Source organism: Athene cunicularia (genome assembly GCF_003259725.1).
Source record: "Athene cunicularia isolate RWA chromosome 2 unlocalized genomic scaffold, athCun1 chr2_part1, whole genome shotgun sequence".
Lineage (NCBI taxonomy): Eukaryota > Metazoa > Chordata > Aves > Strigiformes > Strigidae > Athene > Athene cunicularia.
The window spans coordinates 7,183,956-7,208,718 of NW_020799095.1; the positions used below are offsets into that span (position 1 = coordinate 7,183,956).

At 38.4% G+C, this 24,763-nt stretch overlaps 2 protein-coding genes across 3 annotated transcripts in view; one reads left to right on the forward strand and one right to left on the reverse strand.

Moving 5' to 3' along the window:
- CAPN7 (calpain 7) overlaps window positions 1-19,302 on the forward strand; it is a 31,641-nt gene extending 12,339 nt beyond the window's left edge. For both annotated transcript variants that reach the window (XM_026841542.1, XM_026841541.1), the window contains exons 8-21: window positions 207-292; window positions 1,191-1,284; window positions 2,821-2,967; window positions 4,631-4,737; window positions 5,823-5,943; window positions 6,216-6,360; window positions 8,181-8,280; window positions 9,936-10,071; window positions 10,516-10,591; window positions 12,910-13,055; window positions 13,743-13,805; window positions 16,405-16,535; window positions 17,719-17,811; window positions 17,889-19,302. In XM_026841542.1, coding sequence (XP_026697343.1) covers window positions 207-292; window positions 1,191-1,284; window positions 2,821-2,967; window positions 4,631-4,737; window positions 5,823-5,943; window positions 6,216-6,360; window positions 8,181-8,280; window positions 9,936-10,071; window positions 10,516-10,591; window positions 12,910-13,055; window positions 13,743-13,805; window positions 16,405-16,535; window positions 17,719-17,811; window positions 17,889-18,033 — 1,590 coding nt within the window. In that variant the 3' untranslated portion in view covers window positions 18,034-19,302. The remainder of the gene's footprint in view (window positions 1-206; window positions 293-1,190; window positions 1,285-2,820; window positions 2,968-4,630; window positions 4,738-5,822; window positions 5,944-6,215; window positions 6,361-8,180; window positions 8,281-9,935; window positions 10,072-10,515; window positions 10,592-12,909; window positions 13,056-13,742; window positions 13,806-16,404; window positions 16,536-17,718; window positions 17,812-17,888) is intronic.
- Window positions 19,303-20,205: 903 nt separating this feature from the next.
- The window catches only part of SH3BP5 (SH3 domain binding protein 5), a 52,692-nt gene continuing 48,134 nt past the window's right edge, over window positions 20,206-24,763 (reverse strand). The window contains exon 8 of the mRNA XM_026841544.1: window positions 20,206-24,596. Coding sequence (XP_026697345.1) covers window positions 24,415-24,596 — 182 coding nt within the window. The 3' untranslated portion in view covers window positions 20,206-24,414. The remainder of the gene's footprint in view (window positions 24,597-24,763) is intronic.

The following is a 24,763-nucleotide window of genomic DNA, read 5'->3' on the forward strand; positions in this document are numbered from 1 at the left end:
CATTAATAATTCTAACTCTGGTTTGCTCTGTAGGGGCCTAATATTGGGCAAGCTTGCATTTCCTTCCTCTTTAATAGTAACTTTGCTTGTCTTGGTTCAAATCCTTTCCCTTTTGAAGGGAATTACTGACCATTTTCCTTCCCTTCACACACCCTATTTGTCTTCAGTATCTGAGTTATTAGTAAATGTCCTCTTTTTCTTTACAGACAATAGTGTCAGATTGTTCTTTTGTGGCGTCACTTGCTATCAGTGCAGCATACGAAAGAAGATATAACAAAAAATTGATCACAAGGTGTGTAGCTGTTGTTTCCTAAGATCTTTTCAGACTTAATACTGCCAAGCTTTTGCAAGATGTTCTCTGACAGTTGGACACAGTAAAAAGTAGCATTTGTTTCACCTTCATCTCCCGAGGACTCAGGTGGCTTTAGCACTTCTGAGAGGGAAACCAGCTTTATATAGATGTTGTATACAGACACTGGAGTCTAGCTTGACAGGTGCTTTGAGTAGGGATAAATAGTTTGGAAGGTTTTGTTTGGTTTTTAATAGAAATTTTACTTACAGTGCTTTATATGTTTATTTTCCTACTTTGCTATGCCAGCTGTTGTGCAACAGGTGGTCCATCTTGCATCTCATTGCAGAATTAATGTTAACAACACTATCTTAGTTGCACTTGACTGGCGCCCTGTGATAAATTTGGCACGTGTTTGGCAGACTGCTGGGAGCCCATTGCCAAACCGGTGTTAACGTTTTTGTTTTAACCTGTACTCGTTAGGACTGAACTTGTGTTCTTTTCAATAGCAGTGAGTTCTGCAGTCTTCTCCTTCTTCACATGTTTGGCAGGCAACTACTGTATTTATACTACAGATATCTAAATACCGTTTGTTTAATGGTAAGATAAGTTTGTTTGCCTTGCTTCTGTTGGAGAAACAATTAGGTTGCTTTATGTTCTTTTTGTTACTATATTAAGCAGAGAACTGCAGCAAGAGCCAGGATTGAAAACTAAAAGCTATTTAAACATCTCTATCATTTTTACTAAATATGAGTTTCTCTTTTCATGAAAAATTCCGTATTTATGTTCAGTGTAAATTTCCAGGAGTAGATTATGTTAATCCCACATTTATAGTGATCAGTGTATGTACAGCCAAGTCATTTATGTCACAATTTCATTGATTTTGTTTTTTTCTTAACAGTATAATTTACCCTCAGAATAAGAAGGGAGAACCAGAATATAATCCATGTGGCAAATACATGGTGAAGCTTCATATCAATGGTGTACCTAGAAAGGTAAATGGTTTTGCGGAGACTCAATACTGTTACTGTTTAAGTCATATATTTTAAAAGCTTGGTCTGCTTCACTGAAGCTACGCCTGCATAGCAAAAACTTTAGATAAATTTCATTGGAAAGTGTTTTTTAATTGTTAAACCTTTTGAGATGAATTTTGATTGTGAAGTTTGTAAAAGAATGTAAGTATTTCTTCTACAGACATTCATGAAAGTAGCCTTAAAAATCTATATTGCTGAAAAGAATTATGAAAACCACCCAGGAATAAAATTATGCATCCCATATTTATGAATAGGGGGTGCAATTAATCTGCTTTCCACTCCATCTTAGAAAGGAAGTTACAGAACTAAAAAGTACAGAGAGGGATGTCCAGAAAGAGTATAGACATGGAATGGCATGACTATGGAGGAATGACTAAAAATGACCACAGATTTTTAGTAAGGGGAGGAGATGCCTGAAGATACAGGAAAACAGCTTCATTTTCTTTTCAGTGCAGTGAATAAAGGGCATGAAATAATGTATTTCTTCATATAGTACTTAACTGTAGCATTGATTATTGCAAATCATAGTGATTGATGAATGTTTATGGGAGTTCAAAAGTTGAGTGGTCATATTCCCAGAGCGGGGGAGTGAGAGGAAAGTCCTGAGGCTATTCATGGCTAATATATGACCCCAGAGTCAGGAGGTCCTTGAGTTGCAAAATTCTGGCATCTGAAAGAGTGTTTCAGGGAAGTATCATTTATATACTTGCCTTGCTCATAATACTCTTTCCAAAATATCTCCTAATGGATGCCTTTTTTAGGATGAATGGCCATTTGCTCTTCAGTGAAAAGGAGTATTCATTCCTGCTCAGACAGGATTTGACTAGAAAATGTAATTTCTTGGTAGCCTGTATCTGTAATGGACTAATGTCAAGGTGAAACTGAAACATCTGTTCTGGGAAACTGTTTCAGACCACTACAAATACTGCAATAACAATCTGCAATAATGCCAAATACATTCTATCTAATTTAAAGAGGAAATGTTAATACTTTCACAACTGCTGCTTTGGGTTGGGTTTTTTTTCCTTTCCAGAGAGAATCCATTTAAATCTGAAGTAGAGACTATGAAAGTGATGTGACAAGTAATTGATTTCCTCATAGATAAATGTTTATTTTTCTGCTGGCTACCAAGCACAGTCCATACTGTGAGGGATATTGTTAGGCTTTTCTCTCATTTTTCTAATGCTGGTAATTACACTGAACTTTTCTGTGGCTACCTTTTTCAGTTACAAGAGCATATGGTCATCATCCCCATTTTACATAAGGGAAAGCAGGGTAGGTGATCGCAGGTCACCCAGTAAGAACCTGCGATAGAATTTCTTGTTCACTTGGGCAAACCACTGCAGGAGTGACAGAGGTGTCCACATGTAAGAGTGATGGTCAGATCTGTCTGTCTGAGAAGCTGTATGTTAATGAGAGTTTGGCTTTATTTTTTGAAATACTTCCAAAATAATTTATTAGCTTTATGATGATTTTTCACTTGTTTATTTCACACAGGTAATCATAGATGACCAGTTACCTGTTGATCATAGTGGGGAACTTCTCTGCTCTTATTCTAACAATAAGAATGAGTTATGGGTATCACTAATAGAAAAGGCTTATATGAAGGTCATGGGAGGATATGATTTTCCTGGATCAAATTCTGTAAGTACTAAATTATTTTTAAGAGGCAAAAATTCCACTTGAACAATATTAGGTCAAATAGCTTTCCTTCTAGTGAATAAGTAAATTGCTTGGAGACACAGGTATTGGGTTTGACGTTTTCTTAAATTTTTTTTACTATTTCTTTGTTTCACAAATATGCTTAGTTGTACTTGGATGAGATTTATTCCATCAGAATAGAATGAGCAAGACATCTTGATGAGCAGAGTTGACCTTAGTTCTCTGACTGCATATAGAGTTATATAGAGTCTAAGTGAAAGTGTTAGGTAATTTTTTTTTTCCCATAACAATATTGCTGATTTTGATTTCTAGCTGTCATTCAATAAATAGGGCAGTTCTCCTTCACTGGGTAGGGGAGCCCACTGGGAAAGGAACAGGCTAGTCATTTAGTACCTGTTGATAGGAGGAGCAGGTACTTTGATCTGTGCAAGCTGGTTTATCAGATTGTTCCACTCATTTACATAAATACATATTGGATTCCTATAATGTAGTTACTGAAGAAATAGTCATTGTATTGCAGCTAAACTGATGTGCAAAATATTCTTTCAAAGAGGGACAGCTTACTGAAATGAGTAGCCCGTATTATCTTCGTTCATTACTTAGGAAGCATTTTTGATTTTAATTTAAAATTCCTTAAAATTTTAACAGTATATTTTTTATTTCATGGTGCTGATCGCATTCTAGTTGATGTCTTGATAATCGCATTCTTGGAGGGTATACTAGGTAATCATCACCTTTTGAAAAATGATTCTGGAGACAAATGTGGCTTTGTATAAGGAGTAAATGTAGCATATGTTCTATGTATGTTTATGTCAGTGTTGGGCTGCTTTGTTTTGGAGGGCAGAAGCTGGTGAGAATAGCTGTGTTTTATTCCCGTTGTCCTACTCGAACTTGCTGTCTGGAAAAACAGCTTGACTTTTGACATTTAATCTCCACCCTTCCCGCCCCGTCTGCTTTCAACTGTATTATACTTCCCTTATATAATCAGGGTTACTTACTGACAGTGTTGTACTTGTAATTCCTCAAGTTCCCACCCACCAGTGGGTGGTTATTGACACTTCAAGCATTTATAGTCTCTACTTTTACTTTGAGGAGTACAAACCAAACGAAAAGGGAATAAGCAATATTTCAAGGAGATGAAATGGGGAGATTAAAGTGTCTTTTTTTGGAAATACATGTCAGTGTCAGCTTTACCAAAAAGAATTAAAAAAACCCAAACCCTGAGCCTTAAAAGTAAAACTTAAATTATTTAAAATTCATATATAATAGCAAGGTTCTGAACAGGGCTTGTGAGACTGTGCTTTAAAAGTCTGTGAATCAATTAAATAAATAGAACACATCGTAGAATTGAGCACGATTGATCATTCTTTTATGCTTCCATTGCTCTGAAATTCCAGTTTGTTTCATCAGTTCACTTTCCAGCTCTTTTTTTTTTTTTTTGAGGCTATTTGGAAATGTCCTAAACTAATCAAATTTTTGTTTGTTTTTTTTAATATAGTCTTAATCTTGAACCTTTTATGTGTAGAGCTATATCGTAACCTGTGTACTTGATTTCTTTCAAGGCGCTTTTATAATTTGTGTACAGACACCATATGCTTATAGATGGATTATATATTCTGATTTCTTTTGAATGCTTGCATTTCAGAATATTGATCTCCATGCACTGACTGGTTGGATACCTGAAAGAATTGCTATGCACTCTGACAATCAAGCTTTCAACAAAGATAGTACTTTCAGAATGCTTTATCAGAGGTAGAATTTTGTTCATTCCTGAGTAATTAAAATGCTTGCAGGGTTGTAGCTGTGTTACCACTGTAAAAGCAGTACATTCATCACAGATCCTTCGATAGCATTTTGGTACTACTACATGTTTATGCTTTAGAAAACCTCCATATGCTCTCTGGAGGAAGAAATATTGAGATATTGATGGCTTTGATAGAACAGAAGAGTAATATATTGTGTAATTGAGGAAAAAAAATAATAGCCCATTTCTTGATGAAGAAAACTAAATACAGAGTCAGAGAACAGCAGCTTGGAACCAATATACAAGTTAAAAATATTTTTAAAATAGAAGGAAATATATTCTGTGTTCCCATACAGTTCACTAGAACTTTTGCATTGATCTGCTGTGCTTAGCAAGCAGATATAATATAGTATTTCTAATCATATCACAAAATCTTGGATATTATGTATGCCCCATTAGTAAATCTCCTAGAGGAGCAGCAAAAGTCTGTCAAAACTGCAGGAGTCTGAACTGATCTTCAGGCATACTGCAACAATTCTATTCATGGTGAAAGATATACTGTAATTTATAAATGTCAGCTACCAAGTACTTTCATTTCTTTCAAAATGGTTTTGTGCAGCCAGTTTCTTATGCATTTCAGTGCAGTAGGAAGGGGATATTCTGTTGATTCATGATGAAATCGAGTGTGGCTTTTTTTCTACAGTGCTTTTGCAGTTGATTAAGAGCTCACAGTTGATTGTCAACAGCTTTTCAGATATTCTGGCACTGCAGTTTGGAGGTGTGACTGCAATCAGGATGGGATCTAGCCATTATGGCATCACTACTGTTCACCTGTGCTAGACTGAAAATGTGTTGATCCATAGTCCAGTGACCCTGTAAGCTATCTAGGGATGCTGAGTATGTACTTGGATTTTAGCATGGGCTGGGAAACATGCTGGTGTTTTTTTACAATAATTGTTACAAAATCAACAATTGCAATTCAGAGCAATTGCAGAACTCAGTTCTTATGAGTTACTATTACAGTGTCTGGGAAATATTAACTTGCAACTTGCAGTATTTTAGTTAAGTTTATTTTTTGCCTCTTTTTGAACAGATTTCATAAGGGAGATGTCCTTATCACAACAGCAACAGGGGTGATGTCTGAAGAGGAAGGAGAAAAATGGGGTTTAGTTCCAACCCATGCGTATGCTGTCTTGGATATAAGAGAATATAAGGTATCAAGCAAAACTGAAGATGTTTTCAAATGCCTGTTTGAAACCTGTCTGTGATGGGCAGCTATTTTTTTTGCTCCAATTGCTACTATAGTTTAGTTTATTTTGTCTTGAGCTCCATTGGGAAATCCCAGAAAGCTTAATGATGCTGTAATATTTTTTTTTAATCTATTGATCCATATTCCATGTTATATAAATATATATATGTTTTATATATAAATATAAAAATTACCTAGACAAGATGAATCCAGCAATTTGACTTTGTGTTTCTTTAGGGACTTCGATTTCTTCAGTTGAAAAATCCCTGGAGCCACTTGCGTTGGAAAGGACGATACAGTGAAAATGACACAAGAAATTGGACCCCAGATTTACAAAAATACTTGAACTTTGATCCAAGAACAGCTCAGAAAATAGACAATGGTAATAAGGTTTAAAAAGTCACTATCTTTTCAGATAATACAGATATTTGAGGTGTATCCCTGCAGAAAGGTGGAAATAAATGCTTAAGCTCAAATGGTAGAAACTTAATAGCACAGAAGTTTAGGAAAGGTTTTTGCGTTCAAGTCTGTCACTTCATTTTTGTCTGGGGTTTAAGTAATTGCACTGTTTAATATATCTCAAATTCATTGATAAGAAATTACCTCCTTACTTAAGTGTTGCTATCTTGGTATCTGGGCATGGGGGAGTGTAGTGCAAAGATAACATTCTGACCATAAGCTGTGTAATGCTGCTTTTTAATATGTGAGTAGACTTTTTGTGGGTTTTTTCCTCCAAAATTTGCAAATATCTGTCAACATGCTTACTATAATCAGTATTTAAATTACTCTTGCCTGTATTTGAGGTTACGCGCTGGAGGCAAGTGGGGTTTTTTTCCCCTTGCATTACATTAATAGACATATAAACAAATCTTTGCATACACTCTGTTTCCAGCTGTAAGGGTAGATTGAGATCCGTCTTTGAGATAGTGGTACTACTACATCACTGTCCAGAGAAACCCCTTGGAATGGTGCCCAGTGTTCTTCTATCCCATCTTCCCTAGGGAGCAGCAGAGTGTAGCGTTTGGAAAGTCGGTGTGGGTTTGCTGGTGGAAGGGCAGGTTGCTGGCAGTTTAGAAATTCTGCAGAAGCTGCATTTTACATTCAGAAAGAGATGTCTGCACTTTTTATAGTATCCTAGTTACTCTCTGTGTATCTCTGTGAGGGAGCCCTTTGTTTAGTGCTGCTTTATTTTGATAGCAGTATGCATCCAAACCCATTAAATTATAGCATTGATTGATAAGCCTCATGTGAGTGCATAAGGAAGACTTTTGATTTAAATATAAGAATAGCAGCCCTGGCTTGGTCACAGTTACAAGAGATTAGCTCATTATTTATTTACTGGTTCACTTAGTAAGGAATTTATATCTGTAACATCGAGTAGTTGAAGTTTAAATAAAATTACATCAGTAATTTTAAGGGAGTTGTTTCTTCTGACTGGATTTACAATCTGGTCTTGTTGCCTAATAGCTAGTTATTATCTAGTAGCTAGCATGTAGCTATTATGACTGGTTTGTTTTTTTGTTAGTGCTGTAAGATCTGCACCTGCCTGTGTCAGAGGCTTGAGTTATAAGGCCATTATCTTTTTGAGAGTTCATTTCATCACGAATCTCTCAGCTTGCAGGCACTGTTGTTGGTTGGAGTTGCAATTAAGGGAGCTATGGAGAATTAGAATAAATGCATGAGAATGTTGTAAAGGTGAAGCAGATTCAGAGTGCCAAAGCAAGTCACACAGGTGTGGGATGAGGAAGTGTCTTAGAAACACATTCAAATGTACTCGCATGTTGATTGAATACATGATTGTTCTGGATGACTACTGAAGTAGGTTGTTGAACTGGGGACTGTGGTATTACTTTTTTCAGAAACCTAGGAAAGGGGAATGCAGGTCAGAATCACCTAATGTTGTCTTCTTCAAAACAACAGATTCACTCATACCTTCTGCTTAGTGCTTGAAAATGAAAACGTTCTGACAGCTTCAGAAAGTTTTTGACTATGAGCAGAGACTAACTTGTTTTTCTTGGTTTAGTGTGTTTATTTCAGGGGTTAAGTTTAAATTTAGGTATTTGGGCAATGCAGACATTACTACTAAGTTTTACAGAAATGTTGGTTTATATAAGCGATATCATTTGCCTGGAAAGAGACTTTTGAAAAACAAGTAAAATCAAGGTGTCTGGTAAGGAAACAATAACAGCATTTCTTTTTTAGGCATTTTCTGGATTTCCTGGGAGGACCTGTGCCAGTACTATGATGTTATTTATTTGAGTTGGAACCCAAGTCTTTTCAAAGAATCTACGTGTATTCACAGGTTGGTCCAAGAGATAAAACTTTTGTGTCAATATCTCACTAAATATTCTGATGTTTCCTTCCTTGCATTCTTCCTAGTTAGAGCTAGAGGTTGAGCTCCAGCCACGCTCTCCTGAGCCTGACTTGTACTATTAAATTCTCAGCCCAGGCTTTGTTTTTGACTATTTCTGTAACATTGTTGAAACTCCGGTGACCTTTGTGGTGCTGCTGTGAACCTAGGGTTGAGTAATCAGATTCTCACCTCAGTCCCACATCTCTGTATTGGATTAGAAATCAGATTTTTGTACAGTCCATCTTTAAGCAGTGACCAGACAGCACTTGGTGACCTAGTTTTTATTTGGAATTCATTTTCCTGGCCAGTTGCAAGTTGTTTGTGCAGTGTGTGTTGTCTTTACAGGGTGTATTCACTGATGTCAGAGTAGTTTAATTCTGGTTTTTACCAGTAGTAGTTATCATAAGTAATCTTCCTTGCCTGCTGATTTTTTTCTGAACACAATAGTTGTCTCCTACCTAGTATCCATCACATTCAGTCTTTTTGTTACCCAGTTTGGGGATAAGTATGTGTCTGGGTTTCAAAAGCAAGGATTTCTCTATTTTCCCACTCCACTATGCTGCCCTTTGCCACTGCTTCCACACTGTTTCTTTGCACAGGCTCCTTCATCCATAGTGCAACTGTTGAGCTTATCTGTAAAGGCTCCTTCCATCTTTGTGTTCAAATTAGTTCTACACGGTGGTCATGTAGCAAGATCAGGTAATGTGTATGCTAATCTCAAAACTCATCTGTTAGTCTGTCTTTCCTTATATTATTAGTGATTGTTGTACCTCTTTGTAGGGAAATGCCTAGCACAGTGGCAATTACCATAAAAAGTGGAGTAATTATGGTGGTAATAATATGAAGATTAGTTGATAATGCAGCCTTTCACATACGCTGTTCAGTTTTAAGTGTGGGAGGGTCAGTGGGACTTAACCAATAGTATTATCCACTTCTGTTTCCAGCATGGCACACTTTGCATTCAGTCATCAGAACTTTTTTTTTTCACACTGTATTTTCCTTGTCTAGACAGTTCATGAGGCAACAGGCAGATTTTGCAATAGGGTACCTCAAAGATCTTTAACATTCCAAACCCGAAACAGATAAAATTTTAAAATAAAAATTACCTCAGTAAAACACTAGAGGAAAAAAATTTGGCAAGTTTCTGAAACCAACCATAGCTTGTATATGGATTTCTGTAGTTATAAAAGTATAGGTGTATTTCACTTGCTGTTGGTTTCTGCAATCGTGACTATAATGGGGTAGCCTGGGCTTCTCGAATGGTTCATGTTTTTCTGTGCTTTTTGTGGTTGCAGTCACCATTTAAAAAAAAAAAAAACAAAACAACAAACAGACAAAAAAAACCCAACAAAAACGAGCTGTTTGTATTTAGCATATTTTATTATCACACTTGTATTGAGTGAAGTAATTTTATAAAGTTGTAGGATAATACTTCTGACACGATTGTATTATTAACTGCTGTCATAGATTCCAGTCGAAAATCAGCCTTCGGTAACTGTGTTACAGATAATAGGCAGCTCTGTACATATGTAGGGTTTGAGGTTAGTTTTCGAAGCACGAAATAGTATCTCACTCATCTAATAACATGTCTGTATTACCTGCAGTACTTGGGAGGCAAAGCAAGGTCCGGTGAAGGATGCCTACAGCCTGGCCAACAACCCTCAGTACAAGCTAGAGGTCCAGTGTCCGCAGGGCGGTGCTGCTGTCTGGGTTCTGCTCAGCCGCCACATCACAGATAAGGTGCCGGGTCCTTTTTCTGTATTACGAGTTCTGCAGCATCTTCCTGAAATCTTTCGGTATAGATTTCTGTTATTAGTATATTTACTGCTTATGTATTCATGTCCAGGTATGCCTGCCTGTGTATATGTATGCATTTTAAATTCAGCATTTACCTACAGACAAGATTGTTGAAATAGACCCAGCGTAAAAATTGAACTAAGTGATTATATTCCACGAAAAAGGTTCTGAAGTAACTTTGAATCCCGGGGCCTGAACTGTTATAATTGAAATAAGTGGTAGTTTATTTACTTCAAGTATTTTGAAAAGAATTGGATATCTCAATAAATGCAAATATCAGATCATGCCATGTGGTGATCAGAGGGGATGACAGAATGTGTACTTGATTCTGATTAAGCATTAGTTACATTCCACAGAAGTGTACAACTCAACTTGTGTTTTTTATAGGATGACTTTGCACACAATCGGGAATTCATTACAATGGTTGTATACAAGACTGATGGCAAAAAAGTTTATTATCCAGGTTAGTGTACCTTAATTGTACATTATGTTAGAAATAATGAAGAATTGCAAAGGATTTTGTGGAGAGGAAAGGCACTTGCTTTAAAACTAGATGCCTCACTCTAAGAAGTCAGTCTTCTAAAACAGTTTGTTAGCTCTGTTTGACCACATTCAACAGTCTGTGCTGAAGGACTGAACCAAGCTGTACATGCTGGAAGTGTGCTAAGAGGTCTGCATAGTCCTGCTGACACTTTTGCTGCAGCATTTTCTTTATTATTCTGTTTATTTTGCAGTGGTAGTAGTTAATGCTTAGAGGGAACAGATGTTGTGCTTCTGTTTACTTTATGGCATAATTATTTCCCACATTTGTGAAATTATTTCAAGGTTTACAGCTTCTACTAAATTAAAATAATCAAGGTTAATTTTTCTGTGAACTTGGCTTAGTAAAGTACCTAAGCAAGCCCATGAGATACAGCTGAACACTTCAACATATTTCAAAGTTATCAGGTATGGAATGTTTAAGAAAAACATTTAGATGTTCAGATTTTATCAATTACTCTTGGTCATTATAGGTCAGATTCTACTCACCTTGAGAAGGGGCTTGGCTTTTGGAGCTTTGTTGTAGCTGCAAAAAAAACCCATGTATGTTTTATTTCAAGACAGCAGATCTGAAACACAGGTTGAGACACAGGAAGTAAAGGTAATGCCCAGGTTGAATGGATAGGGTAGGTTGCAACTTTAAAGTAGAGCTAATAATACCATATTTTTATTATGTAAATAATAATATTTACATCAAGCAGAGATCTTTGTAAAAATATCACTTGGAGTAATTCAGTGAAGGTGCATCCTAAGACGGGTAGGATTTGGCCTGTCGCTTTTACAGATGGGGAACCTCTTTAGAACCAGGGTCGCATTCTAGTAGCTGCCATGCTACGAGCAATAGCAACAGTTAGAGAGTAGCTTTCAAAGCTCTTTCACCAGAAAAATTTGTGGTTTTTTTTCCTATTGGAATGGCTGCTAAGGATTTGCATTGTTCATCTCTGGTCTTGTTCAGTGAACTCTGACGACTAGTTCCCCTAGAATCCAAGCTGTCTTTCTGCAGAAAGCAGTTGTTGAGACCTGACCAAACCATCATCTGGTTTTGTAAGAGCTGATCTTGTTAAAGCATCTACTTCTTATAGCCTAAGACTTGCTCTGGTGTCGCTGGTACTTGTAGCAGTGCTTATTTTACACGTCTTACTGAAAACATTAAGTGGGCAAACCAAACACATTTGTATAGTGGAGGGAATTGTTCAGTTGTGCTTGAGTCTTCCAGCGAGAACCAGATGATTCACAAGTTTTGTCTCGCTACTCAAACTCTTTTATAAACTCTTAATCTTGCGAGCTCAAACTTGTTTAAAACTTTTTTTTCCATGGAAATAGATTGGTCAGGCTGCTGTATTATTTTTACCATCTGTTAAAATGGAATGAGAATAAAGCAGGTTAATCCTTTGTCAGTGTGGCCGAGATTTCCTATTCCTAAGCTTCTCATTGTTTTACATTAAGCCTTTCCCCATTCCCATGTTTCTTTGTAGAAGAAAATAAAAGGACCTGATCCTGGCCTATTGAAATAATTGGCTAGATTCGTTCCTGCTTCACTGAAATGAAGTCTGGAAAAAAACAACTAGAGACCAAATAACAAATTACATTGTTTATTTGTAAAAGCAAATATTTGGAATGTTTCTAATAAGTACCAAATGTGCGTTGGTACTAGGATGCAACTACATTTGAGTAATGATCACAGAGTTGGGGGGAGAGAGAGAGAGAGGGAAAGTGTGTGTGGTTTAGTTAAAGAAATTAATGTGTTTTAAAGTCTTGTTTTACTCAGTGGCCAAAGATTTTGTTAGCTTGTATTCCAGAACTGTCCAGCCAACAGAGAAGGAACAGAATCCTCGTAGATTTTTTTTTTTAAACAGTGCTTAAACATTCCTTACCCTCCTCTTTAAATTTCAATTACAATCATAATAGGTTGTCTTTGAGTAGAGACATTGGTGGGAGATGGATAAGCAGTTCTTGCAAGTCATGGAATTTAAGCTGTCCTTTCAAGTGCAGAATTTGTGTCCTGACATGTGAGATGTCCCTCGCCTGAAAGTGATACTTGCTCTTAAGATTATCTGTCATTTTTATGATTAAATCCTGAGACTCTGTTCTTCTGAAATCACTCAGGTCTGCTTAGAGTCTAACCTTAGTACCAACAATCTGACTTCCCTGGCAAAATTCACTGATCTAAAATGGCTAAGTTGCTTACCAAGTTGGGGGATTTTCTGATGGGGGAAAAGCGTTCATCCGTTTCTTTTTCAGCTGATCCTCCTCCATATATTGATGGTATTCGCATCAACAGTCCTCATTATCTGACCAAGATAAAGCTGACCTCTCCAGGGTCCCATACATTTACCTTAGTGGTATCCCAGTATGAGAAACAAAACACTATTCATTACACCATCAGGGTATGTACTGTTGGTTTCATAATGATTGTAAACAGTGAAACTATAAAGTGTTCTTTTTCTGTAAGTTTGATAAGCGTACTTCTGGACTGATAGGGTTATTTTGGGGAGGGAGGCTATGAGTGATAGAGCAGAACCACTGGATGAAGCATTTGATAATGTTCTCCATTTGTAGCTAAGACAATGCAGTGTATGTGGTTTTTAGTAATGAAATTTTAGTAATGAAATCAGCTAAAAAATAATTTTATTTCTTAGAATAAAAAATTAGTATCTGTGTACAGGCAGAGCATCGGTGGCTCTATGTATCTAAATTAAGCCTGGTTTAGATCCCAGTTAAGATTTAAGGTTCGTTGACTTCTCTAAGTTCTTGGACTCAGTGTTTGGGTTTCACTGTAACTGCTGAGTCATGTGATGATCAATGCCAGATGTCTGTCTTTTGATACTGAAAAAAGTGAAATTCAAATTGTTTCCATTTTGCTTTTTTAAAGAAAAACTAAGTAAAACTAAGTCTTGTTAGTCCCAGCACTGTTCTGGATTTTGAGTTTCAGATGGGGTCATCAAATGAGTAATATAGGCATGTAGTGAACAAGTATCTAAAAATGATGTGTAGGCAATTCTCCTTTTTTTTTTTTTTTTTTTTTTGAAAAGTGCAACATGAATGTGTGACTAGCTTCTTATTTTACAACACAGGTGTATTCCTTGTGCAAGTTCACCTTTTCCAAGATTCCTACACCTTACACCATTTCCAAACGGGTAAAGAAATCTTTTCTTTTATGAGTCACTGGATGATATTTCTGATTTGGCTTTTCTGTATTTGAGATGTACAAGGTTTTTAAATATACTTTTATACTACTGTTCAAAAATGACAGCTTGGGCCATATTCTAACAAATGAAACTTCTTAACTAAAGCTTATTCTGAGCATCATTAGCACAAGACCAATCCTGTACTCAAGTTGAGTACGATGTGCCCCACAATTAGGTGTGTTAATATAATTCATACCAACACACAAGTCCTTGGGCTGTCTCCCTTTGTTCACACCACTCTGTGTGGATGGTGCCTTAACTTCCACTGCCTTTTGGTACGTAAGTTCCACCTTCATTGCAGAAGGGTATCGTTACAGCTCTACCATAGCAGGTACACTGTAAAGCCTTTGTAGGATAGACTGGCCTAACAAGCTCTGCCCTAATATGTAATTATTCTGCAGGGATCAGATTGTGCAAGTGCTACTGCAGGGTAAAAACCCTGCAAAAGTGTTGCTCGTTTTCCCTTGAGAGAATTGCATGATTTTCTTGGAAAAAAAACTCTTGGCATGATGGGACAAAATCAGCAATAACAAACCAAAGGCACCACTAGTGTGACTGTGACAAATGGCCTTAGAATGGCAATATCACGGTACATTACGGTTTCTAAATTTTGTGAAGACGTCTCAAAAGTCTGTATCCATTGGGATGAGCACTCATATTGACGCACAGGATCAGGGCAACATACTCATTGTACAGTTGATGTAGAAGTGTTCCCTGAGAGTACAGCAGCAGGGGCAAGAGCAAAAAAACTTGACTGAAATTAAGTCAGAAGCCCAGGCAGTTTGGGGGCCAGCTGCTGTTTGTATTTCAGCTGTCAACGTGAGCTGCAGTTACACCTTCATCTAAAGTATAAATATAGCCAAGAGCTCACAGGATAAAGTAACTTGCATGTATTTTCATCTATTAGCAATTTTATCCTCCGGAAAGAATAAACCAGTAGCTGTTAACTTTAAGCTCTGTACCTACCATGTATACCCTGGGGAATCCTACTATAGGCAGAAGTCTTCTGTCCAAACAGTAACTTCTTTGGGAAGAGAGAAATAGGGCTCTGCTTGGAGCCACAGTGGAACACTCCACTTCCTAGGACGCCAAGGATTATGTTACTTGTGTGGTCAGGGGGGGACACGCTGGCTTGCAGCTAGGCTCGTGAGGTCAGACAGTGTTTCATATCAGCTGTTATTTCTGGAACAGCCCCTTGAGGCCAGCTTGTTCTGGAAAACAGTGAGAGCCTAGAGAGATTCCTGGGAACAGTGAGATGATGTGCTTGGTTGTTCCTTCTTAGCTCTTAAAAACTGGGCTTAGTCTGGGGGAATGCTTTAAGAGGTCAAAAACCTCATGGAAGATGACCAGCCTGTTTGAGGCAGTTTTATGTTGTATTATGTTTCAAAAGAAAATTATGTGGAAACCTCCTGTTAATTATTTGAAGATGCCTGTCTAGTATTCAAAGGCATGTTCTATCTATCCAAGGCAAGCTCTATCTTCATGATCCAATACAAAAAGTTAGTTGCCCGTGCCTAATGCTTATTTGACACTTGCTTAGCTGTCATCACACTTAAAACCAAGCAGAATTCATAGTTTACCAGTAAAAGCAAGTTCTGTTAGATGTCTTATACTAGAGTGGTCACCTCTGGAGCTCACTAAGCCCCAGGGGGATTCCTGGAACAAAGTGCTTCAGAGGCGGAAAAGGCCTGGAAAGCTAACAGCAGTTTTACTTCCTGGGAAGTAGCACGGTGGGGGAGAATTCCCCCTTGTTTCCAAACTTGCCATGTTTGAGGCTTTTGGACACTGAGTAAAGAAACTAAATCACAAGAAAAAAATGTGCTCCTTACTGGTTTGAAAGGGGAGGGAGGTAACAGGAGAAATGGATCTCAGCTATAAATATGTGTGAATGCCTGGCATGTCTTACAAGTCTAACCTTTCAGTTTAGTGACTAGCAGGAGGAACTTGCAAACAGATGGCCTGTTTCTCAAAGTCTGAGCAGCATTTTTCCTCTTGTATGTCTTTGTCCTTGCACAGTCTGTCCTTACATGTATTTTGTCTCTGTACTGCTGGTTCTCAGTGCCTAGAGGTGAATGGACAGGGCTGGAGGCAGCGATTTCAAAAGCAAAGGTTACAACACAAGTAGTGTTGTACTTCCTATACCACTGGTTTTTCTCATTTAGAGCAACAGAGGAATGTCTGAGCGGGAAGGAAAAAAAAAAGAAGTCCAGTAGTCATGGGATAGATGGGAATACTGATGTTCTGTTAGATGCAGTTTGTCAGAAACAGTCACTTGTTACTTACTTAATATAAGCTGCAAGAATACACTTCTAAGGGAGCTAAGGCTTTGATCAAGGTGTGTGGAGGAGTGCAGTGAAACTTTCTGAATGCTTTACTGAACACTGCAACTTTACTGAACACAGTCTTTCATTTGTATCTTAAAAATTAGGAGAGATTACTAAAGTCAGTGACTTCTAAAGCAAGAGGAGCCTCTAATCTTGTTTGTGTGTATAAATAAGCAATACAAACCCTCAGGCTATTAAGTATTTTCTGCATTTTGACTTTTCAGGTTAATGGACAGTGGAAAGGTCACAGTGCTGGAGGATGTGGAAATTTCAGAGACACCTACAAAAATAACCCCATTTATCAGTTCCAACTGGACAAGAATGGGCCCTTATTAATTGAGCTACGGGGACCAAGGTTTGTAGAGAATAAGTGTGCATCAATACAGCGAGAGCGTGACGTGCTAAAGCTCAGTATCCTCTGTGGGGAGGGTGGGAAGCTCCCTGAAAATCCATGACAAGATAAGGGAGGTGGCTCAGCTTTAGTACTATGTACATGTCTAACTTCACCAGCAATACTGATTTAAACCTCTGCATTTGCTGCTGAGGAAATTTGTGGCCTACAAGGAAAGCAGCAGCCTTCTTTATCTTTACTTTTGGGGTCTGAGCAGAGCTAGGCCTTGCACAGGAGGGAAGAACATACAAAGGACTTTCTTCCCCTTAAAAATAATGACGATCATAATTCCTTTTGTAATAGAGCTAAGATGCAGGATATTAAACCCCGACAGCCTCTCAGACAACGGCCTATGCAGCACCTTTAGCTCTGAAAGTGCATTTTACTCTGCCACCAGCAGGCCAGGAGAAGTATTGGATGTCAGCAGAACTACACGTCAAATTTCTTTGGCAAAATTAACATTCTACCTCAAACTACCAGTATAGAGCGCTTCTAAATAGCAACATCTCCTGACATTCAGTCAAGTGTTTACCTTTTGCAAAGCTATACGGTGGGCCACACTAAATGGCAGCACTTTTCTTGCCATCCTCTCCCCTTTGTGGAAAGCCTTTCTCAGGAAATGGAAGATAATGGCAAAGGTGCAGCTATACTGTTCCACTAATTGAGCAGTTTTTTATATGCAATTTTTTCTGCACTTGTAGATTATATTTAGGTAGTTTGAATGTCAGGGGCAGTGGTGCCTATCACATGCTTTAACAGGTATTAGACAAACTGTCCTAAGTTATAGTGCAACATGAGAAATTGTGCTGAGATCACCAACACTGATTCCTCTGACAGCAATCAGATTACACCCCAGGATCTGTGGTACAGGACGGTGCCACCACAAGTTTAACTACTTCAGTCCACTCAAATGCAGAGGCAGACTTCGAGCAGGCATTTTCTATGTAGTCTAGTTTCAAACCCGAAATGTGTTCTGTCTTCCTCCAAATTCTACATTTATGGCATGGTAAGTTTGACTTAATGCTTCTGTCACAAATCTAACAAAATTTTTAGATGTTTTCCAGTTATACTGGTAGTTTTTAATAAATGGCCCTCTTCCTAGTAATCCTGATGACCCAAATAACTAAGCCTGCCATTTCACTTGCAGGCAATACAGTGTTGGTTTTGAACTTGTCACAGTCTCAACAGTAGGAGATCCTGCTTCCTGTGGCTTTCAGAAAAAGAGCAGTGGTGACTACAGGTAATACTCACTTAATGAAGCCTTAGAGGTTTGAAATGTATTTCAGATCTTAGTTCTAACAGTTTCTTTTATCATAGGTGTGGATTTTGCTACTTGGAAGTGGAGAACGTATTTGCTGGAGTTTACAACATTATCCCAACCACATTCTTGCCTCAACAAGAGGGTCCTTTTTTCTTAGACTTTAACAGTGCTACTTCTCTTAAGGTATCACAGCTGCAGTGAGGAGCCGGGTTAATGCATTACTGTTTGAGTTGGGTTTGATCTGTCCTAGAGCCTGAGAACAGGTGAATAACTCTTACTACACATATGCATAATAAAAAATGACATCCTAAGTTGTAGCCAAAAGCATGGAATCACCGATGGCCAGTTAGTTGTGGTGGACAGCTGTGAGCTTTGCTGCTATGGTATTGGAGTGAGTGCTGCTCAACAGGCTTGTGAATGGGCTAAATACTTCTATTCAAATGAACAGACAGAACTCAATTTATTGCAATTTTTCCACAGTTCAAATCACAGTCTAGTGAGTTAAGAGAAAAACTAGCGTTGAAATTCTCCCAGAACACAGGGTATGTGGGTTTAATATTTTTTTTATTCTTAAAAGTAAACATGTAAGAAAGAAATATTCTTGTGTATTCTGCTTATTCAGCCTCAGGACCAAATAGCTTTTACTACATATTTGTGCTGCTGTCTTAAATGTTTTCAGCATTGAACTAGTTCTCACATCTAAATGTAAACTTACTACTGCTGAGCATGTAGTATTCCAGACTAACATGTTCAGCTTATCTAGAATATGTATATAGGAGTAAAGGAAAAGGAAGATTTCAGCTTTAGCTGTTTCTAAAAGAAAAAAAAATGTCTTCACTCATCTTACATGTACTCTGAGAGCTGTTATTTCATGTCTGAATTACTTTAGCACATAACATTACAGCACAAGGCACTGTGGCTTTCCTCCTACTGGCTGCAAGACCTGCTTGATGCAGATCAGCAGCAAGAAGAGATGAGCCAGCAGTAGCATACAGACAGTGCAGCACAGCCTGCGTATAGCAGGTGGGGAAGGTTTTCATCTGAAGCTGCATTGTAAGATTCCCTGTATCTACTGAGATAGCCTCATTTGCTGGTGAGAGGAGGTAGGGAACTACCCATCACCAGCATCCCAGCTAAGAAATGTTTTATTCTTGTCATTTTCATAAGTACTCAGCCTGTAGGGCAAGGATCATTTAAACCTCTCCCCATAATAAACCACAGCTGCACTTGCTGATCCCATTATGCAAGACTTATTTGCAAAGGTACTTTTTTTCATGTAAGTTGAAACCAGTGAATGAGTTGAGCACTTGGCTAGTGTCATTAAGAGTCAGAGTTCTTAAGAACACAGCAGAAGTGGGATTACTGCAGAACAAGATTCTCTTTAGAAGCCTGCTGTGTGTACTCTTCCTCTAGAAGATCTATATACTTTATATCTGAAGAGGATTAAAGATAACATGAGTTTTTAATTTAAATACTTTTTTTTTTTGCCTTTGTAAAAAGGACAGCCTTAAAATTCCACTATATTTGATAGTTGGGGGAAGAGGGTGTTTTTAAAACAGCCATAGGAATTTCTTTGCCATTCAGGTTAGTTTGGCAGTTTTCCAAATAAAAAGTAGCATTTAAATCTTATTTTAGAGCCCAGGTGCCATTTGGTCATTGGGAAATGAGCACATGTGCTACAGGAGCACCAGAAATATTATTTGTGGGCTAAAAATCTTCTGATAGCAGACTTCTATTAGCCCTCTCCAGAAAGTACAAAATCCTTTTGTTTCATTTCCTTCATCAGCCAGCTGTTTAAGAAAGGTCCAGTTTTCAAAGGGCACTAAAACCAACACCTTAGAACTGCAGTTCTCTCTTAAGACCATCTGGGCTAGGAGATTTGTGACAGGTTTGTCAGTATTGACTCGACTTACCTTCTTTTGCAAGGAAGTTTCTGATGATTATTGCAACAAATCAACAGGGGGAGCAGCATGGGCACAAACTGAGCAAAAAAACAAATTGGGTTCTTTGTAGTTATCCTTGACTTGTGGGAATATGTGCCCAGGACTGCTTCATCCCTACAGAATTAAAATTTCATTTAACTCACATTTTCCCTACAAATTTGTGTTAAGTTTTTAGCTCAGGCTAAAGCAGAGTGGCAGTAGAGTCTTGCATCTATTTTATCACCTAAGACGTGAGAGGCAGTTAGGAAATCTCAACTAAGTTTGTTTTTGACAGTACAAAAGGCAGATGCCAGAACTGCCAGCTTTCAGTACTGAGTTATTGCACATCCTCAGCTGTTTGAGAACAAGCTGGTAGACTTGCCTACAGTACAATCTGTTGTTGGTCTTCTATAGTTGATTTCTACTCTTCAGGAAGGGGTTTTTGTTGGTTTTTTTTCTCTCCCAGGCACAAGTTTGTGCCAAAAGCTTATGCTGGGTGAAACGAGCATAAGGCTCAACTTCCATACTGCACTGAACTAAAAGCAAGGAATGTGCTCAATGCCAGAGAAAGGCATTAAGGACAAAGGATCCTGTCCCTGCCAGGATATGCTCACACTTCCTACACACATACAGTACAGTCAGGGGATTGGGCTCATCCCTGTAACTACACCGGATAACTGCTCAGTGCCCTTTATAAGGCAGGTCCTGTTCAAACACTGCAGCTACACAAGCTACCTGAAATACCATCGCTGTGCCTCACCCTTCAGATGTAAGACAGAACACACAGGTGGAGTGTTTAAAAGGAAACGCAAAACATTCTTAAAAGTCTGCAGGTTCTGGTTGCGGCAAAGTAATTTTACAACAAAATTTTCTTGCCCCTTTTTCTTAGGGAAAAATTGTTCATGTAAGCACTTAATACTTGCTTTGATATTTTCTGTCAAATGAATATATTTTTTCAACAAATAAATCTGGAAAAATTATTGAAGACTGAACTGATCCTTAGATTTTATAACACCGCCTCAGACCAAGAGGTAGGTTAAGCTTTTTTCTCCCCTACACTATGTAGCATTTTTGATCCCTATGACAGAATATTAGATGCTGATGTAAGCACGGAAGTGTTATGCAGAAGACTTACAAGGCATGTGTGTACAAAAATTGAAGTAGCTGTACAACAGCTCAGCCTGTACCACAGGTACATCAGTCGTGTTACTTCCAGACAGTCAGTCATGCACCTCTTGACCCTTAAGTCTTCTCTGCCTGTAAACAAGCAATTCAAGCTTTCAAATGTTAAAATACAAAGCCTCATAAAATACACCACTGGGCATCCTGCGCTCCTAAAGTTGTTGTAACAAACTGCGCAGTTCTGAGCTACAGACCAAGGGGGTTAAGTGACAAAATGAAAGCCAGTTGCTGTAAGGGGCTTTAAGAGGATTTACATTTTCTTTCATTCACTAAGGGAAGACTACTACAAAGAAATTATTTTTAATTCTTGATCAGTGGTGCAGAGGGATAACTGAGGTGATAGCCTCTTCAGAAGTTTTGACATTCTCCTTATTTAGGCACTGCAAAACCTTTTCTCTATTTTTTGGGGGGTTGTTTTTTTTAGTCATACTTTATGGGGTCTTGTATGGAGCTTTAATGCTGCTGTTTATAGCTCAGGGTGAGACCCCACCCAAACACCCCCCCATCAGTTTGGTTGGGTTAGGGTGACATAGGTCAGCCCCTGGCTCCACCCATTTCCCAAAGCCTCTGTCAGAGGCGGTACCGTGGGTGAATGGTATCAACAGCTTCTGCCCCATCTGCCCCCAGAGTCTGACATTCAGCCGAGGTTTTCTGTAACTGTTTTGTACAGTAATTACACACCTGACCACACCATCTCTGTGGTGCTTGAACAGCAGCTATTTGGAATTAAGTTTGTGCACAGATAGTAGAGGTTTTCATCGCTTAGGCAAAAAGGCCATTTAAACTGTTTGATAATACCAAAGAGAAGTAGAATTCCTAGGTTAACATTCGCTTCATACATTCTCACTTCAGGGCAGCTGAACTGATCACATATACTTTGATACACCAGAGGCTTATTTTTATACCCATGAAGGCAGCTACCATTGTGTTACACTTCAGAATGCATAAAGAATTCCAACAGAAAAGTAACTGGAGAAAGCTTGTTCGTTTGCCTGTACTCCCTAGAACTGTATGTTCATTTAAGTTTGTCATAATTACAGCTTTTATGAAGTTTAAAATAAAATGAGTTTTCCATTAATTTATTAAACACACAGTTGTGCCTATTTGCTTGCATGTTTGAAGGGTGACTTACCTGCCGAGCCTGGCGGTTGTCAAAGGAAGAAGGCTTCAGGGAGATCTTCAAACAAATCTTGCAGAAGTGTGGTGTAAAAGTAAGGGTGTGGTGAGTTCCACACCCTTCGTACTTCCTGATCACTGGATTTGCCTTGCTGGGAGCTGGACCCAATCAGGATGTGTGCAAGGCAACGCACACAGCTATTTTTATATCCTGATGAATATGAAATTAATTTACTGCCTAAATGCAGTGTTTTCTAGGGAGTTTTCTAGGGTTTCTATTCAGAACTGGCAAGATGAGAGGAAATCTGATCACACACGAGAGAGGTTAAAAAAAGTAACCAACCACACACACAGCAAACCCCATCAAAAAAACATCCAAACAACCCAGAACAATGGAATAGGGGTGACTGGCAAGTCTGCAGAAATAAGATACTCAGCCACGCATACCTCTGCTAATTTCTCTAACTGTATACAGCACAGACAGTAGTTTAACTACAGAAGTTTAAGCATTTAATACAACGTGGCACTACTACTGCTTTTCATTTCATATTTAATACTGTCAATCCCAGCTTTTCCCCAAGTAATGGTCATACCAGGAGCTGGAACTGCTGACTTCTTTCCTAAGCATTTATGGGGCTGGGAAATGCTAGTAGTGACAGAGTTCAGTCTTTCAGAAGATGTAAATATATAAATATTTAAAGCTATTAGAGCTTAAAAGCTACAGTGTGTTGAATCTAATGTTTATGAAAACAAGTTTCTTTACCTCCAGTTCTGCATGGCCTTACAGCAGATTTCAGCAGCATTAAGTACAGAGGTGTTCAGTAACGAAATGCCTTCCTCTCCTGCATACCATGGGATTTTGGAAAACTTGACCAACGCTATGATCTCACACAGTTCAGAATAAAAAAGTGAACCGTGGATGCAGGGATTCAGGAAGCTGGAAGGAGGTAACATACTGCAAAGGAATCTAATGCCAAAGAGCAACAGCAGGCTGCAGTCTTTGACTGGAAGTGGGTATTTAAAGACTAAACTTGCTGCAGAAGATTCAGTTCTTAGCACTTGAGATACACTTAGCTTGCACAGAGTCAAAATGTGGAAAACAAAAACGTTTACTGTAGTGTGAAGAATTTTACATTAACTTTGAGAATAGATACACAAGCTGTGGCAGGGACAAAATACAACAGGACTGCAAAAGCATAGAATAGAAAATACTTGGGGGGCAATACTAAAATTCCCATCAAATTAACAATATAAACTGACATCTTAGATAAAATGGTGCTTTCAGAAATGCTTAGCCACCAAAACTGAAGAGTCCTAGGATTTTTACTACCACTTATTAGCATAATTACCAGACACTACTACTGCCTAACAGCTGCTGGCAAAACATGCCTGTGCCCTTTCTAGTCTTATTGAACACTTTCTCTAGTGCATACTAAAATCCCAAGTCCCTTTAACAGTTATAAAACCCCACACAGTACAACCTACGGGGAAACTTAAGAACACATCGTCAATCTACACTGGCAATTCCTTTTCTTCATGCATATTTCAAGGGCAAACCCCTTATCATAACGGTCCTGAAAACATCTATGACTCCCATTTTTGAGCGAAAAAAAACACTTAAAGTGCTGAAAAATAATACTTCACTTTTCAGGGGAGGGGAAGGGCAAGGGGCCAACCAACTCTTTTTGGTCACTGGCATCACCCTCGGAGTCCAAGACAGACTTAGGAAGGTGGCTACAAAGGGCCTACCACCACTGAGCGTTAGCAGCCCCCTCTCTGTCTGTCTGTCTGTCTCTTGCCGCCCGTTTTTATAGGCATGACTCATCTTTACCCTTTCTGTGAGCACCAAGGGAAGAGTGAAGGCTTTTAGACCCCACACATGCAACAGCTTTCCTGTATACAAAATATTTCTACAGTTTCAGCATAATACAGACAAATACAGATGTTTAAAGTATATGCCACTTATACTCAAGAGATCCACTGTATCTAAAGAGCATTTCATTCTACAAAACCGAAGCCAAACCGCCCTCTGCAAATGTCTGGCTTGAATTTCAGACCCCCTTCTGGCATGAATTTACACAGGAACATAACGAGTTATTGCTTCAGCCAGGCTGCTACAAAACAATTTACAAGTCTGTGAAATAGGAGCACAGCTTAAACATTTGATAACTTGTCCAGCCTACAAAGGATTTACTGAATAAAAACTTCAGCCCTCCACATCAATTAGACTTCTTAGTGCAGTTTTAAATTCTTAAACGCTTAAGATTTGGCATATATTATTGGCACAATGTTCTTCAAACACTTAGAAGTTCATGTATAAATATTTATACCCCCATTAATCAGGACAGGGCACAAGGAGGACTCAGCCAATCTGGGCAGCTTTTCTGCCTGCGCATATTCCCTCTTTGATTTTCATGCACTGAAGGGAGAGCTGCTTCAGCCGGTTATCCAAAGCCAGCCCTTCAGTGGAGCTGCTCCTGTTGCTGCTCCTGTTCTTGTTCACTCTGTCGCTTGTCTTGTTCTCAGCCCCTTCTGCCCTATCCCCTGCAAAGAAAGGATTAAACTAGATGTTAAACCCAAATTTTACTCTGCAACTTAAGCTTCAACTGTGTCCCTCTGCAGCTTCCTTTGCCAAAGTAAGAAAAAAAAATGTGTGTGTGTGTGTGTATATTATTTATATATATATATATATATATATATATATATATATA